This window comes from Pyrenophora tritici-repentis, chromosome 6 (genome assembly GCF_003171515.1).
Source record: "Pyrenophora tritici-repentis strain M4 chromosome 6, whole genome shotgun sequence".
Taxonomy (NCBI): domain Eukaryota; kingdom Fungi; phylum Ascomycota; class Dothideomycetes; order Pleosporales; family Pleosporaceae; genus Pyrenophora; species Pyrenophora tritici-repentis.
The window spans coordinates 2,697,236-2,710,740 of NC_089395.1; the positions used below are offsets into that span (position 1 = coordinate 2,697,236).

General features: G+C 50.7%; 4 protein-coding genes across 4 annotated transcripts; all 4 read left to right on the forward strand.

Annotated features, from left to right (window-relative positions):
* Window positions 1-462: 462 nt before the first annotated feature.
* On the forward strand, window positions 463-3,416 carry PtrM4_122540 (uncharacterized protein; the record flags this gene model as incomplete). The annotated part of the gene is made up of 3 exons (XM_001935496.1): window positions 463-1,456; window positions 1,509-1,690; window positions 1,740-3,416. The coding sequence occupies 3 exons, from the start codon at window positions 463-465 to the stop codon at window positions 3,414-3,416; spliced, it is 2,853 nt and encodes a 950-aa protein (XP_001935531.1).
* Window positions 3,417-4,306: 890 nt separating this feature from the next.
* PtrM4_122550 (exocyst complex protein exo70) lies at window positions 4,307-6,231 on the forward strand (the record flags this gene model as incomplete). Its single annotated transcript, XM_001935497.2, has 2 exons — window positions 4,307-4,811; window positions 4,859-6,231. The coding sequence occupies 2 exons, from the start codon at window positions 4,307-4,309 to the stop codon at window positions 6,229-6,231; spliced, it is 1,878 nt and encodes a 625-aa protein (XP_001935532.1).
* A 948-nt stretch (window positions 6,232-7,179) lies between these two features.
* On the forward strand, window positions 7,180-8,881 carry PtrM4_122560 (CDC3, Septin family protein; the record flags this gene model as incomplete). The annotated part of the gene is made up of 4 exons (XM_001935498.2): window positions 7,180-7,183; window positions 7,411-7,683; window positions 7,736-8,199; window positions 8,246-8,881. 4 exons carry the CDS (start codon window positions 7,180-7,182, stop codon window positions 8,879-8,881), a joined length of 1,377 nt encoding a protein of 458 aa, XP_001935533.1.
* Window positions 8,882-9,874: 993 nt separating this feature from the next.
* Window positions 9,875-10,769, forward strand: PtrM4_122570 (UPF0121 multi-domain protein; the record flags this gene model as incomplete). The annotated part of the gene is made up of 2 exons (XM_001935499.1): window positions 9,875-10,178; window positions 10,234-10,769. The coding sequence occupies 2 exons, from the start codon at window positions 9,875-9,877 to the stop codon at window positions 10,767-10,769; spliced, it is 840 nt and encodes a 279-aa protein (XP_001935534.1).
* Between the last annotated feature and the right edge of the window lie 2,736 nt (window positions 10,770-13,505).

Below are 13,505 nucleotides of genomic sequence, written 5' to 3' on the forward strand. Positions count from 1 at the left end.
ATCATCGTCTCAACTTTACCTGTGCAACTTGAACTCGTGCCCATGTGAGAATAATCAACAATGACGGTTTTCGCTGCCTTCAGAACATTCTATTACTTCCTTCAAATCAGCGCTGAAATGATCAGAGTAGTTCTGTAAACATCCCTCTGAAAAGCTGCAAACTCACCTTCACTTCTCACTTTACCAATTTCGGCCACTGTTTGCCACCCCATCTCACCGTTTGCTCGTTTGCACCTTGGCACGTGCTCATATCTTGCGTGCACCTTTCTGCCCCGCCATTGCTCATGTTATCCCACAACCTCTTTCTCCGTCATATCTCCACCATCTTTATTTCCTCCAAGGCTATAGCTCTTGCGACCTGTACGACGTTCAGACTACTCATACCAGAGGGCTGGTCCGACTTGAGCAAGTATCTTGTTTATTTTCGACTGTCCTGTGTGAACTAACTGTTCGAATAGCAACATGTCGGACCGCAGCCTGAGCCTCGCGCTCCCCGTTCCTGTGGTGTTGCCCAAGTTCGCAGAGTTCAAAGCTGCCGACTCAACCGTCAGGTCAAAGATTACGGGAATCAGCGATTCAGCCCAATCCTCAACCAATGGCCTTGCATCCGACAGCTTTTACGATAGGATGCACATGGAGATTGATGACGATGTTCGCAACATGTGTGCCAAACTCTCTGAGGCGATATCTGAATTTCCGGAAACTAGTGAAGAGCTCTCACATTTGTTGGCAAGGTTGAGTGATGCATACCACATGCCTAAAGGCACGGCTTTACTCGCAGCTTTCCTTGGAATGATGGGTGTCGGTAAGAGCACATTGATCAACGCGCTCTTCGGTCGCGTGCTCGTCACAAACTCTGGTGGTGTGTTGGCATGCACTTCGATTCCGACAGTCATAATATGGAAGAAAGGCACTATGGACAACACGAAGCTTAGCGATTTGGCTATCCAGCTGTTTACTGAAGAGCAATATCAGGACTGTGTCAGAGAACAGATCAACCGCTGGACCGAATGGTACGCTCATTCATCCAAGAGCAAGCAGATCGTGAGATACGAAGACGAAGGCAGCCTTTCTGAAGCTCATATTTTCCAAGAGTACTCCAAATCCAGCGGAGAATTCGACCGTGCTCAGCTGAAGCGTGGCGCCGACACAGCAAAAGAGTATTTCGAAATCATTCTCAATGTTCAAGAGAACGTAATATCAAAGCAGGCCTTGGAAGCAGTTCTCCATAGCGACGATATCAAAGAGGAAGAGTTCCTTGAACGCTGTATGACCGAGATCCGAAAACGCTGTGTGCAGATCACAGAGTTGGTTGCCAGCCTGAAGAATGTCCACGATAGAGACCTGCGGAAGCAGCGAGCGCAGATCGATAAATTCTGGCCACTCGTGAAAGCAGTTTACATCGAGACTGGTCACACCCTTTTGAGAAACAACATCCATGTGGTTGACTTGCCTGGTAAGTATTATTGACGTCAGAAATACTACCCAACACCTACTAACCTTCATAGGGTATGACGACAACAACCAGATCCGGAATGCTATTATCGATCAGTTTCGCGCCAAAGCAGACATGGAGATTGTAGTCACACGCACAAGAGTTGCTAGTAGTGTATCGCAAGAACACTGGCTGGATGAGTCTATTCGTCGGCGGGGTCCAGACAGGACGCTCTTGGTTACAAATGGATCTGATGTGAGTTGGTCTTCGATATATGTATATGCTCCTGCTAACAAATGTATAGGAGATTGTCACGGGAATATCGACCGTGATCGAAGATCTAGAAGAGCAGCCGTTCACTCATCTGAAGTACTGTCTTCAAGATGCCAACAGGGTCGCCGAGTTTTCTGAGGGTAATGAGGCTCTTATTCACGAATACAAGGAATGTCTATACATGAACGCCAAGCTAGCCTTCATCAATCACCAGAGCAACATTGTCAAGGCAAAGTTTGCAGACAAGGGTGTCCATGTTCTCTTGACTTCAGCTCGAGAAGCTTTATTACACCAAGTGCCGGACCCAACAGAGATTCCCAAGCTATGTATGGCAGCTACAGGAATCGAAACACTCAGAGGATACTTATTGATGCAAACCGCTGCCTCCAATCTGCGCACACTGCACAACCATATCTTCGAGGCACTTCCAGAGATATCGGTTGCTATCAATCACATAATAGTGAAGTTTGTCGATGAGGACGGCTATCGCACAATGCGGGAGTTCCTGGCCCAAGAGCTGTGTGGTTTGCAGAAACGTCTCGACGCTCTTTCGATTTCAACTCTGCAAGAGCGCGTCAAGGCTCCTTGGAATGACCGGGACATTGGACGCAAGATTCTACCAGCACACAAAAAGACACTAGATCCGTGGACAACAAGACAATGGCCCTTTTGGACCTTTGCGAAGATGCTACGGGACCATGGAATGCCTACCGGTGGGATTTGCAAAGACTACAATCTTAACCTGGAGCTTGCACGTACTATGCATAGCTACATCGATCAATGGCACTGCACCATGTCGTCACACCCTAAGGAAGTTACCGAGATTTTGGATGCACCCGTCCAAGCCATCATGAGAGAACTCGAAACCCATATCAATCTTTCAACTGGGGACCCGGCCCTACAACGAACAGCCGCAGATGCACACAAGACTTTGTCACGGCGAATTGGTATTGCATACGGTGTCTTGCTGGCCGAGCTGAAAAAATATCTGAATGAGAACTATCTGAACTTCACAACGGAAAAGAACTTCTACTCCCCTGTAGCAGGTGTGATGAGGCCAATTTACGAGGCAACTCGAACCTCGACTCAACAAGGAAAGGGCGTACATTCCAGACAAGCATTTTACCTGCAACAAGCCGTCATTTCACCCGATACCGACCAGACAAATCTGCGGGAGAAGATAGCCAGATCTCTGGTGGACAGCCAGTTCAGTTTCTGGGAAAAATCATGCAACGAGTACATCAAAGAGGTCATGCATCAGTTCCAGGAATTTCAGCGAATCAGCGTGGAGCTCCTCGAAAATGACGCCTGGATATCACCTCAACATGCACGCATTCGTGGTCGATTGGAGGCTTTGCTGCCACAGTTCGAGCGTGACCTCGAGATGATTCAGAGCAAATTCTTCGAAACGACCCGTCGTCCGGCTGTAAAGCCGATTGGCAGCGAGCTTACGCATAACTCTACACAGTCTCGGCCCTTCTTGACCAAGCCTTGTATGCTTGAGCTTGCACTGGTAGCTACCGGAAAAGGTTCTAGCCGGGCTTTCAGCACATCCTCAAGGCCAGTGCGCAACCTGTTCTCTCCTGTCAAGCCCACATCTTTTCGGTCTTCCTCTATGTTTACGAAACCTCGACGACGCGGTCAAGGCAGGAACGGTTTGTTGATTAGCATCATTTCTCTCCCTTTTCTCCACTTCTTGAAAGCCTGATTTGCTTTCTGACTGTTACTTTTCTTCACTTGGTGCATTTTCATAGCACATTTTCTTGTTTTTCTTTTACACTTTACCACATGGGCTTCCCATTCAGATTCACGATGTGCGTTTTTTTTTCCTAAGCTTGAGTTGGTATTTGAAAGAGGTGAACGGTATACTAGCATAAGAGAACCTAATCCAGCAAAATTGTACATTATTGGAAACAATCATCCTGGTTTATGGTAAACATACGCGTGATGTGATGCTATTGGATACAGCATTTGCCAATTGGCTATTTTACGCGTTCATCGGCCACCTTCCTTGTACTTACGAAACTGCCGCCGTATAAATCTATGAATCTATTTTCGTCCCTTCACGCAGCCCAGTGATGCCTGAACAATGTTATACGTAAGCGTCGCCGAAACCAGTGTGAGACACAGACAGCGGGCTTCGCGGTGACAGGAATCGCTCGTCAGGTAACATTAGGTCCGTTTATGGCAGTTTTGGGGTCTATACACTTGTGGAAGAACTTTCTCGGAGGCTGATTTCACCAACACTAAAAGTAGCGTGTAGTAGATTGGCCGAGAACACAGTTTAGATCTCAGTGTGGCGTCTGGTAGTGGAACTGTGGCGCCGTCGACAAGTTCAATTCGCGGACCACGGTCAGGCCAGACCCTGGCTCGTCATAGCGTTGTCTCCGCAACAGCTCTCCGCAAGCATCCCCTCCCACATCATCATACACCGATCCGCAGACTTCCCCAGTTGGACATCCTTTCATTTATTAGCTTTGATGTTGGGCTTAATGTTGGCTCTAGCCTTGCCCGTTCGCTGTACATAATCGAGGTTCGCCCTCGCCATCCACGAATTAACACGGGCCGAGGCAGTCGCAAAGCTCACCAGCAGTCGCCATGGTCGCCCCCCGCAGGACTGCGCTCCTGGAGGAGAGCGCCGAAGTGGAGGTGCTCTTCGCCAACATGGAGAAGATGAAGACGCTCACCAAGAAGATCCAAGCCTCGGTCAATCGGCTCGATGCCAGTGGGAAAGCCGTCCAAGAAGCTATCAGCCCAATCTACGGCAACACTCAAAAACTGCAAATCGCAAACACAAACGTCGACCGTATAATCGAGGCCATTGAGCGACTCAGGGCACCACGAGAGGAAAGTGCAAAGGAGGAGAGGATTATTCGCGCGGGCCCTGGCCGGGGAGACCTGGACGGCTATATCGCTTCTCTCGATCGCACAAACCTCAGTCTCCAGGACCTTAAGCGCACTAACCTGCGCTCTAACGAACAAGCCGTTGCCGAGCTTAGTGGGCTCTTGAAACTCGGTAACAAGCAACTAGAGGATGTCTTCAGGAGTATCTTGCAAGATAGCTCCCGAGGAAAGGTCCAGCCATTGGAATATGTCGCAAAGCGTACGTTGATCTTGCACCATATATAGTGACGCTCTAACAATCTGCAGAGAACCCTTTCCCTCGCATGCCTCAAGAGAAGCTCCAGAGTCTACGCAGCATCAACACTCACATTACCAAAACCTTCGCCCAAGTATCGCAAGTCGACCTGTCGCAAACTCCCACACGAAGAATATACGCAGAGATCCGGGGCGAATATCTCGAAAGCACGTTACGCAGTCTTATGCAAGCGTCGATCAGCACGGCCCGAAAGGTACAGGCTGACGCGTTGTACAAGAAGGGTACCAATGGTATCGGAACCTACGTGCAAGCAATCGAGGGCCTTTTCGTAGCCGAATTCGACAACCTCAACTACGTCTTCGATCGGGACGAATGGAGCGACGTCTATGTGGCGACATGCCAGTTTCCGCTACAAGACTTTACCAAAACACTGCGCGAGCTCAACGGACATATCCAGAAGAATCTCCTGACCGACTGCTTTCTAGGCTTTGAGATATGTGGTCTGGTACGGACACTATCCATGCGGCTTCAGAAGCAGACGGGTGCGCTCAAGGACCAGATTTACGACAGCGTGAAGCCAGTTCGGGAAACGTCGAAGATGTCTTTGGGCAAAATGCTAGAAGACACGAGATCTCGCACACAGGCACTCATTGCGCTGCCTATTGATGGCGGGCCGGTGGAGATGACTACACAGACGATGCGACGCCTGCAGGAATTGACAAACTATCTAGAGCCTCTCACATCAATATTGGCATCTCTGGGTGAAGGCGGCTGGAACTCCAACTCGGCCAACAACTCTTCTACAACTCTAGACGTTGGCCCCGACGGCGTGAGGCTTTTCGGACAATATGCCGCCGATTGCATCGATACGCTGTTACAGAATCTGAGCGTAAAGGCCAAGACACTGCTAAAGGGCAAGAACTTGCAGGGTATCTTCCTAGCCAACAACGTTGCCATTGTCATGCGGATCATCCGCTCGTCAGAACTAGCACCTCTCATGGGCAGCTACGAGAAGAAGCTCGCGGATTGGCGGAAGCAAGGCACAGCCATGTATCTTGAGGCATGGCGCGAGCCGTCTGGTTACCTGCTCGATGTACAATACACGAACCGTACCAAGGAACGGCCGACATCCAGCGGAGCCGACTCGGCAGCTATTGTAAAGACACTCAGTTCAAAGGACAAGGACGCAATCAAGGAAAAGTTCAAGAACTTCAACACAAGCTTCGACGATCTTGTCACACGTCACAAGTCGTACGCGATGGAGCCCGAGGTGCGGAACCAGCTGAGCAAAGAGGTACAGAACATCATCGAGCCCTTGTACAACCGATTCTACGATAGGTACCGGGAGATTGACAAGGGCAAGGGCAAGTATGTCAAGTACGACAAGACCGAGTTGAACAAGGCACTGGCGAGCTTTGCATAGTGTAATGGTTGCGGCGTTGTGGCTTGTTTGTTTGCGCAGAATACCCTTTGATTTGCATGTACAGGATAGCGATACAGATAGAGAGCTAGGCTAGGTTGGATATATGAGCCCAGGGCCATGCTGGCGGAGGCGGTGTAATTGGATACATATGTAGGGTCGAGTCTTGCACTCCCATGTCTTGTGGTGCCACGCTACACCTGGTACCGTGAGGGGTGAAGGAGCATGGCGTGAGATTGCCGGGGAGGCAGCGATGGAGTGCAGTAATATCAATTAGGCGCGTTGTTGCTCGTGCTTGCCCGGGTGCTCATTTACCAAACACGTGACGTCCCCTTGTGGAAGATCTAGGGCTCGCGACTGCCTCTTGCAGACGGGACACGAGAACACCAAAAGTTCGCGGTGAAAGGTGCCAATTGCATCTTACACCAGTGCCAGCTGACTGGGAGCCTCACCGGACCTCACTCTGCCTCAGGCTGTTACCGACATCGAGGCCGGGTGCTAGTGGTGACGCGGGGATTTTTGGTCTAGTGCCCATTGCTCTGGCGCTGCTCGGACTTGCTCCAATCGCGCCCATCCCTGTGCGGACCCCTTTCCTCTACCCAGCAGGCCGACGGCACCACGACTTCCCTTTCAACGTCGCAGTCCCCGGAACACCACGCCATTTTCCCTTTGCAGCCCACTGCACCACTTCAATCCATTGCTTTGAGTGCATCTCTCACTCTACAGCATACCTACCGCTGACTGGTACGCCGTCCCATCTCTCTCTCTCCACACGCTTCCGTTTCACTTTATTTCTCCACGTTTGGCCTGGGTCGCGTCTAGCATTTGTTTCGCACCCGCGGCTGGCAGACGGGCACGTCAGGCATTGAAGGCCTTTGCTAACATCATCTCGCTCGGCAGGAGTCCCTCCCTTGACAAACATTGTCTGCGTCTACTGCAACTATTTACACCATGGGTAAGGAGCTTCCCCGATTCACTCCCCTTTGGCCCAACAAGACACGCCTCGACGGCGAAGATTTTTTTGATAGCTCGTGCATAAACACCCAAGCACACCTATGCGCAGCAGAGAGAGGGGTACATTCGGCAGGGTCCAATGCACTTCTCTCTCGCTGTTGCTGCGGTCGACAGGCTCTACCTCTCGCTCATGCTCAAAAAGGCCCCTTTGCTAACAAACGGCTGCAGAATCCGGTGCTACATCTCCAGCGCCGCCAACGCGTGCGTCCCCATCACCTCCAGCCTCTGCCGGCGGCTTCGCCATGGATCAGACGATTAACGGACAGCCTCCAGCGGTACAAACCATCACGGCGAAGAACCCCAAGGCCGCAGCTGCCATGGCAAACGACATGAACATTGTGCGCAGGAAGCTCACGGGCTACGTCGGTTTCGCCAACCTGCCCAACCAGTGGCACCGCAAGAGTGTACGCAAGGGCTTCAACTTCAATGTCATGGTTGTTGGTATGTTTGCTTCTGCGTCACGGCTTATGATTTGTGCTAACGTGTCATCCAGGTGAGTCTGGCCTCGGAAAGTCGACGCTGGTCAACACCCTCTTCAACACGTCGCTGTACCCGCCCAAGGAGCGCAAGCCCCCGAGCCTCGACATCTCCAAGACGGTCTCGATACAGTCCATCAGCGCCGACATTGAGGAAAACGGTGTTCGTCTGAGGTTAACAGTCGTCGACACACCCGGCTTCGGTGACTTCATCAACAACGACGAGTCGTGGGACCCGATTGTCAAGAATATTGAGCAAAGGTTCGACGCCTACCTCGACGCCGAGAACAAGGTCAACCGCATGAACATTGTCGACAACCGCATCCACGCCGTCGTCTACTTCATCCAGCCCACTGGCCACTCGCTGAAGCCCATCGACATCGAGGTGATGAAGAAGCTTCACACCAAAGTCAACCTCATCCCCGTCATCGCCAAGGCCGACACCGTTACTGACGATGAAATCGACAACTACAAGAAGAGGGTATGTACACAAGACTATGCTTTTTCCCCCCTACTAACTAGTCCAGATTCTTGCAGATATCGCCTACCACAAGATCCAGATCTTCGAGGGACCACGGTACGAGCTTGACGACGAGGAGACGATTGCCGAGAACCAGGAGATCATGGCCAAGGTTCCCTTTGCCGTTGTCGGTTCCAACACCGAGGTCACCACGGTTGACGGCCGCAAGGTGCGTGGGCGTGCGCTTCCCTGGGGTGTTGTCGAGGTGGACAACGAGGAGCACTGCGACTTTGTCAAGCTGCGCCAGATGCTCATCCGCACCCACATGGAGGAGCTCAAGGAGAACACCAACAACGCGCTCTACGAGAACTACCGCTCGGAGAAGCTCGCACAGATGGGCATCCAGCAAGACTCCAGCGTGTTCAAGGAGGTCAACCCTGCGGTCAAGCAAGAGGAGGAGCGTTCGCTCCACGAGGCCAAGCTCCAGAAGATGGAAATGGAGATGAAGATGGTGTTCCAGCAAAAGGTGCAGGAGAAGGAGAGCAAACTCCGCCAGAGCGAAGAAGAGCTGTACGCCCGTCACAAGGAGATGAAGGACCAGCTAGACCGGCAACGACAAGAGCTCGAGGAGAAGAAGGCACGCATCGAGTCGGGCCGGCCGATCGAAGAAAAGGGCAAGAGAAAGGGATTCTCGCTCCGCTAAGGCGGGCCAGCTGGCGACTGGATCGTTTCCCCTGCTCCGCTCTGGACGATATCACGCCTCTCGACCGAACCTTTCCAGTTCTCTACACCCTCTTACAGACCTTGTTTAATATAATGCGGCCGACGATACCACTGGGTGCTATCGGTAAAAGGGATAATACGCAGCGGTGCGACATTGGGCACCCAGCAACCCAGTGTCACGTCTTGGTGCAGTTGTCCGGATTGTTGATTGATACCAACGTCTTTGCGCTCCTTCCGATTCCCTTGCTTCTCTTTCAGCATTTTCTATTATTTAGTATTCCGCAGACGTAGTTCGGAGCGTGGAGTGTGTCGGACAGGTTCTTTTCATGTACTCTACAGACCATCATACTAGGCAAATTTCATTTGTTGGCAGAAAAAAAAATACGAGTTTGTTCTTGTGATGTTTGTTCAGAGACACCAGTGACGACATGACGTTTGTGATTGAAACAGTTGGACAGCCGGACAGGCTGCGGCTGAGATGGCCAAGGAGGGCGCGGTGGGGGTGCGCCGTGGCCTGTGATGTCGTCACCCACCCCCAAACGCCCGATTTCTGGTTTACTGTGCCCGCCTTTTGTCCCTCCACAAACACACGACCACGATATCAACTCTGCTCCGCCCTTCTTTCCTCTCTTGCGTGACTATTGAAAGCTTCTGCAGACCCTCAGTCTGTACCTGAATATTCGGACCTTTCTGCATCGGTAAGTTTCCCCACGGCCAGTCAGGCACCGAGAGTATCCATTGTGCGGGTCCCGAAGGCCGAAAGCAAGCTGCTGCTGCTGCTGCACACAGGGGACCCAGCCACAGTTTTGGACACATTGCACCTCCACTCTTCCCTACTGTTGTCAAGAGGCCTGCACTTGGTCTCTCCATACGTCGGAAGCTGCAATCATCTCTGTAGAGCTCTGCTGACCTTCCCCAAGCTATCTATTACGTAGCCCACACGACAGCTCCAACAGGCGCCCAAATACGAACCATGGCCCCTCCACCACCTGCTTCTATGCCGTTGGGCCAGCGTCTTGCTGCCCTCGCGCAGACTCTGCAGTTTGCATGGTTCGCCGGACATGTCACTCTGCTGCTCGCTACCATGCGATACAGCTTGTCCTATATTACCTTCAACTACTACTCCCGCTGGGCCTCATTCTCCTACCGCACCGCCTTCTTGTCGGCATGCGTCACCTACGGAATTGTTGTCTACAAGGCATACCGTGCCCGTGTGAGGGCCGGAAAGCAGAACGGTCTTGTTGCGCTGGCTACGGATGAGAATGTTCAGTACTTGTGTAAGTCTATCACATGCGCCTCCCTTGGTCGTATCAGCCGCTAACCAAAGCCCAGTCATGGCCCTTGTCTGGCTCTTCTCACGTCAAATCCCCCTCGCCATTTTGCCCTTCTCCGTATACTCTGTCTTCCATGTCGCTACCTACGTGCGCTCAAACCTTCTACCCACTATCCAACCCCCGCCTGCGGCCCAGGCCGGCGCCAAGCCCCAGGGCTCTGCCGCTTCCGAGGCTATTGGCAAGTTTGTCAAGGAATACTATGACGGCTCCATGACGCTAGTTGCCCTTCTCGAGATCTTCCTCTGGGTCCGTGTTCTCGGCTCTGCCATGCTCTTCCAGAAGGGCTCGTGGATCCTGCTTGCAATCTACACCGTCTTCTTCCGCGCCCGCGTTGCGCAAAGCAGCTTTGTCCAGGAAGCCATCAACCAGCTCACTGCCCGCATTGACGCCCAGCTCGCCAACCAGAGCACTCCTCCCGCCGCAAAGCAGGGCTGGGGTACCTTCAAGGGCATTGTTCGCCAAGCTGCCGATGCTACCGACATCCGCAGGTATGTTGGCGGACAGCCCGGAGCCGCACCCAAGAAGGCGCAGTAAGCGTCTCACGACCCTTGGCGACGATTGCCCTGTCTTTTACATGGGCGTCCAAAAGTTGCTTGGCAAAACACCTTGACGACGATAATGGCAGTCATGATGAGACAATAGACGTGCTTTGGGTGCTTTGCAGTGCAGGAATTGAACAATGAACAAAAAAGTGCTGGAGGCGGAGATTTGGGCAGTTTAGCGATATCCCGATGTGTGAAGTGAGGCCGGGGTCCCGGGCGGACTTGAAATGGATGGGGGTGGATGGATGTAGTAGGACTGTTAATGAAAAAGCGAAAGGAAACAGTGGCTAGTGGGTCGAAGGGATTGAACAGATGAAGTGTTTCCCTCGAAATTTTGTTTTGGTGAAGGTGTGCGTGTGGTTTATTACAATTGTCCGCTATTTTATCGAGTACCAAATGCATTCCGTTGACTTTTAGAAGTGTGTGTGTGTGTGTGTGTAGATGTGAAGTTATGTTGGTTGTCATCAAATGGGGAAGTGCTGTGAGTACTGTGAGTACTTGTGATTTGGGGTAAGCCTTGATGAGGTCTGTGCTGTGGAGGAAAGAGATGCTGTGTTAGTAGTATATTGTTGTATTGTCCCCCCATGTTGTTATTAATATTTACCCTTGATTTGTTCACATCTGTATCTACACTTGAGATGTATCATGTCTCTTTTTTCTTGATATCTTCATCCTTCTCGTTGTTGTTGTTGTTTTGTAACATTACTACCTGGTTACTGTACCTACCTTTACACTTCATCCACGCCACTTAATCGGCACTCTATTCCGGTTTTAGTGAACTAATTCATCGCGCTCTATATATACGGAGATAATGAAGTCTTGTGGGTGTATGAGTAGTGATAGTGATAGTGATAGTGATAGTGATTAGGATGGTGAAAATAGTAGAGCGTGTTTGAAACATAAAGTTGTACTCGAGGTAGATGTAATGTGGAGAGATTAGTATGTATGTGTTTTAAAAGTCAATCAGGATAGGAAAAGACAGGTGGACAAGGGTGGGTGGAGGAGGAGGGGAGGGGCAAGAGAGAAAATGAGGTATAGAGAGAAAGAGATTGAAAGAAAGCTGGGGGAGGAAGATGTATTTTCAACACTTCTCATCGATAAAATAGAGAGATGTACTATATCTATCAAGCATACATTCCTTCCATTGCACACATACTCGATCGAAGTCAAAGAAAGAAACTGTACCGCCTGTAGACTTGACACCTAACATCCTTCCCCAACATCGCTTCTAAATACCTCCCTTTATACATTAACAGCTACCTCGCCGTCTTCATTCAATCTACGTCTTCCGCGATGATGAAGCTAGAAGACGTAATTCAGGGGTCTTAGACTTTGCCACATATATGAGGCGGTGAATGCATGGAGATTGGAGAGCTGAGCCAAGACGCGGGGTGGCTGGAAGTGGGCTGAGCTGGGCTGACAGAGGTATCGTGTGCTGGTGATGATTACTCCTTTTACGCTGCCTAGCTGCTGACGACAGCGACAGCGACAGCGATATTCAGGCCCCGTGTCTGCTGACCACAACATCGATTTACCCAACAACTCTCGTTGATTTTTCTTCTTTCTCAGCAGTCGCTTGTTTGTACGTTCAAATGAGATGGATGGATGAACACATTCACCCATTTCCCGATTGGAAAGAAAAAAAGAAACGTGCCCAAGTTATTTACGTGATCTGACAACCACAAGCACGGACCCTACTGACCCCCTTACTCGCGCCCACAAGCCTCCAGACCCCCAACAGGCGCAGACAAAATCTGGTACCCTAACACCTGTTCGCCGTAACAGCTGAAACAAGATATTCAATCAAGGACAGAGAAAGCTTGTCTTCGTAGTCGCTTTGCGGCGCTAAGCTAGGGCTGGGGCTGGGAGCTGAGCATGTGTTGGGGACGCTAAGGGGGTAACCACCACCGATCACATGAGGTTGTATGATGGGGTTCAATACACGCGAATCAGAGGGGTAGTTAATTGTTAGTACAGGTGGGTAGAATAAGGTGTAACTATAAATTTGATAATGCCTGTAGTAGAGAGTTGCGTAACTACTAAAGAGGGCAAGCAATGCACTCTACTCTACATCCTTCTCAGTCGTAGCTTTAATATCTGGGCCATCTTGATTTGTGGAAGGAAGCGACAAGACGAGATTACAACCAAAAAAAAATTATAACAAAATATTGCAGCAAAACATTACAAGAGCCCTAGCCAGCAACCCCAGCATATACCATTCGCCTCTCTTTTCTTCATTGGCACTCCACCGGATAGTCTTTTGCACCACATTTGTATACATTTGCTGCATATCGATAGCATATCTCTTCCTTGGTTCCTTGGCAACACGTCATAAAGTTGGTACGCTGGTCCCAAGTATTGTTTTCAAGGAGGCACTATAAACGTGGTTAGAACAAATCTAAAAGGGACCAAAGAAGTTAGGCGGGCTTACTTCGCCGGTGAAAGCCTGTGGATGACTTCCGCAACAGCTTCTGGTCAAGGTCCCGGAGAGCTGGGAAGGACTCTCGGACTTGCCGCAATAGTAACCGCATCGTGCTGCGGTGGGAGTCGTGTATGCTAGGCTGGCGATGGTTGTTAGTTATTATTGAACCCCGGGTATGTGCAATAAGGTGAAGCTCACACAGCAACAACGGTCTCTAGCCTGAAGACGGAGGCGATAAATATTGTGAGTCAAAAGTTGAAAGTATGGTTGCGCGTTATTAGCAGCGGAATGTGGTGAGTTGTGGAT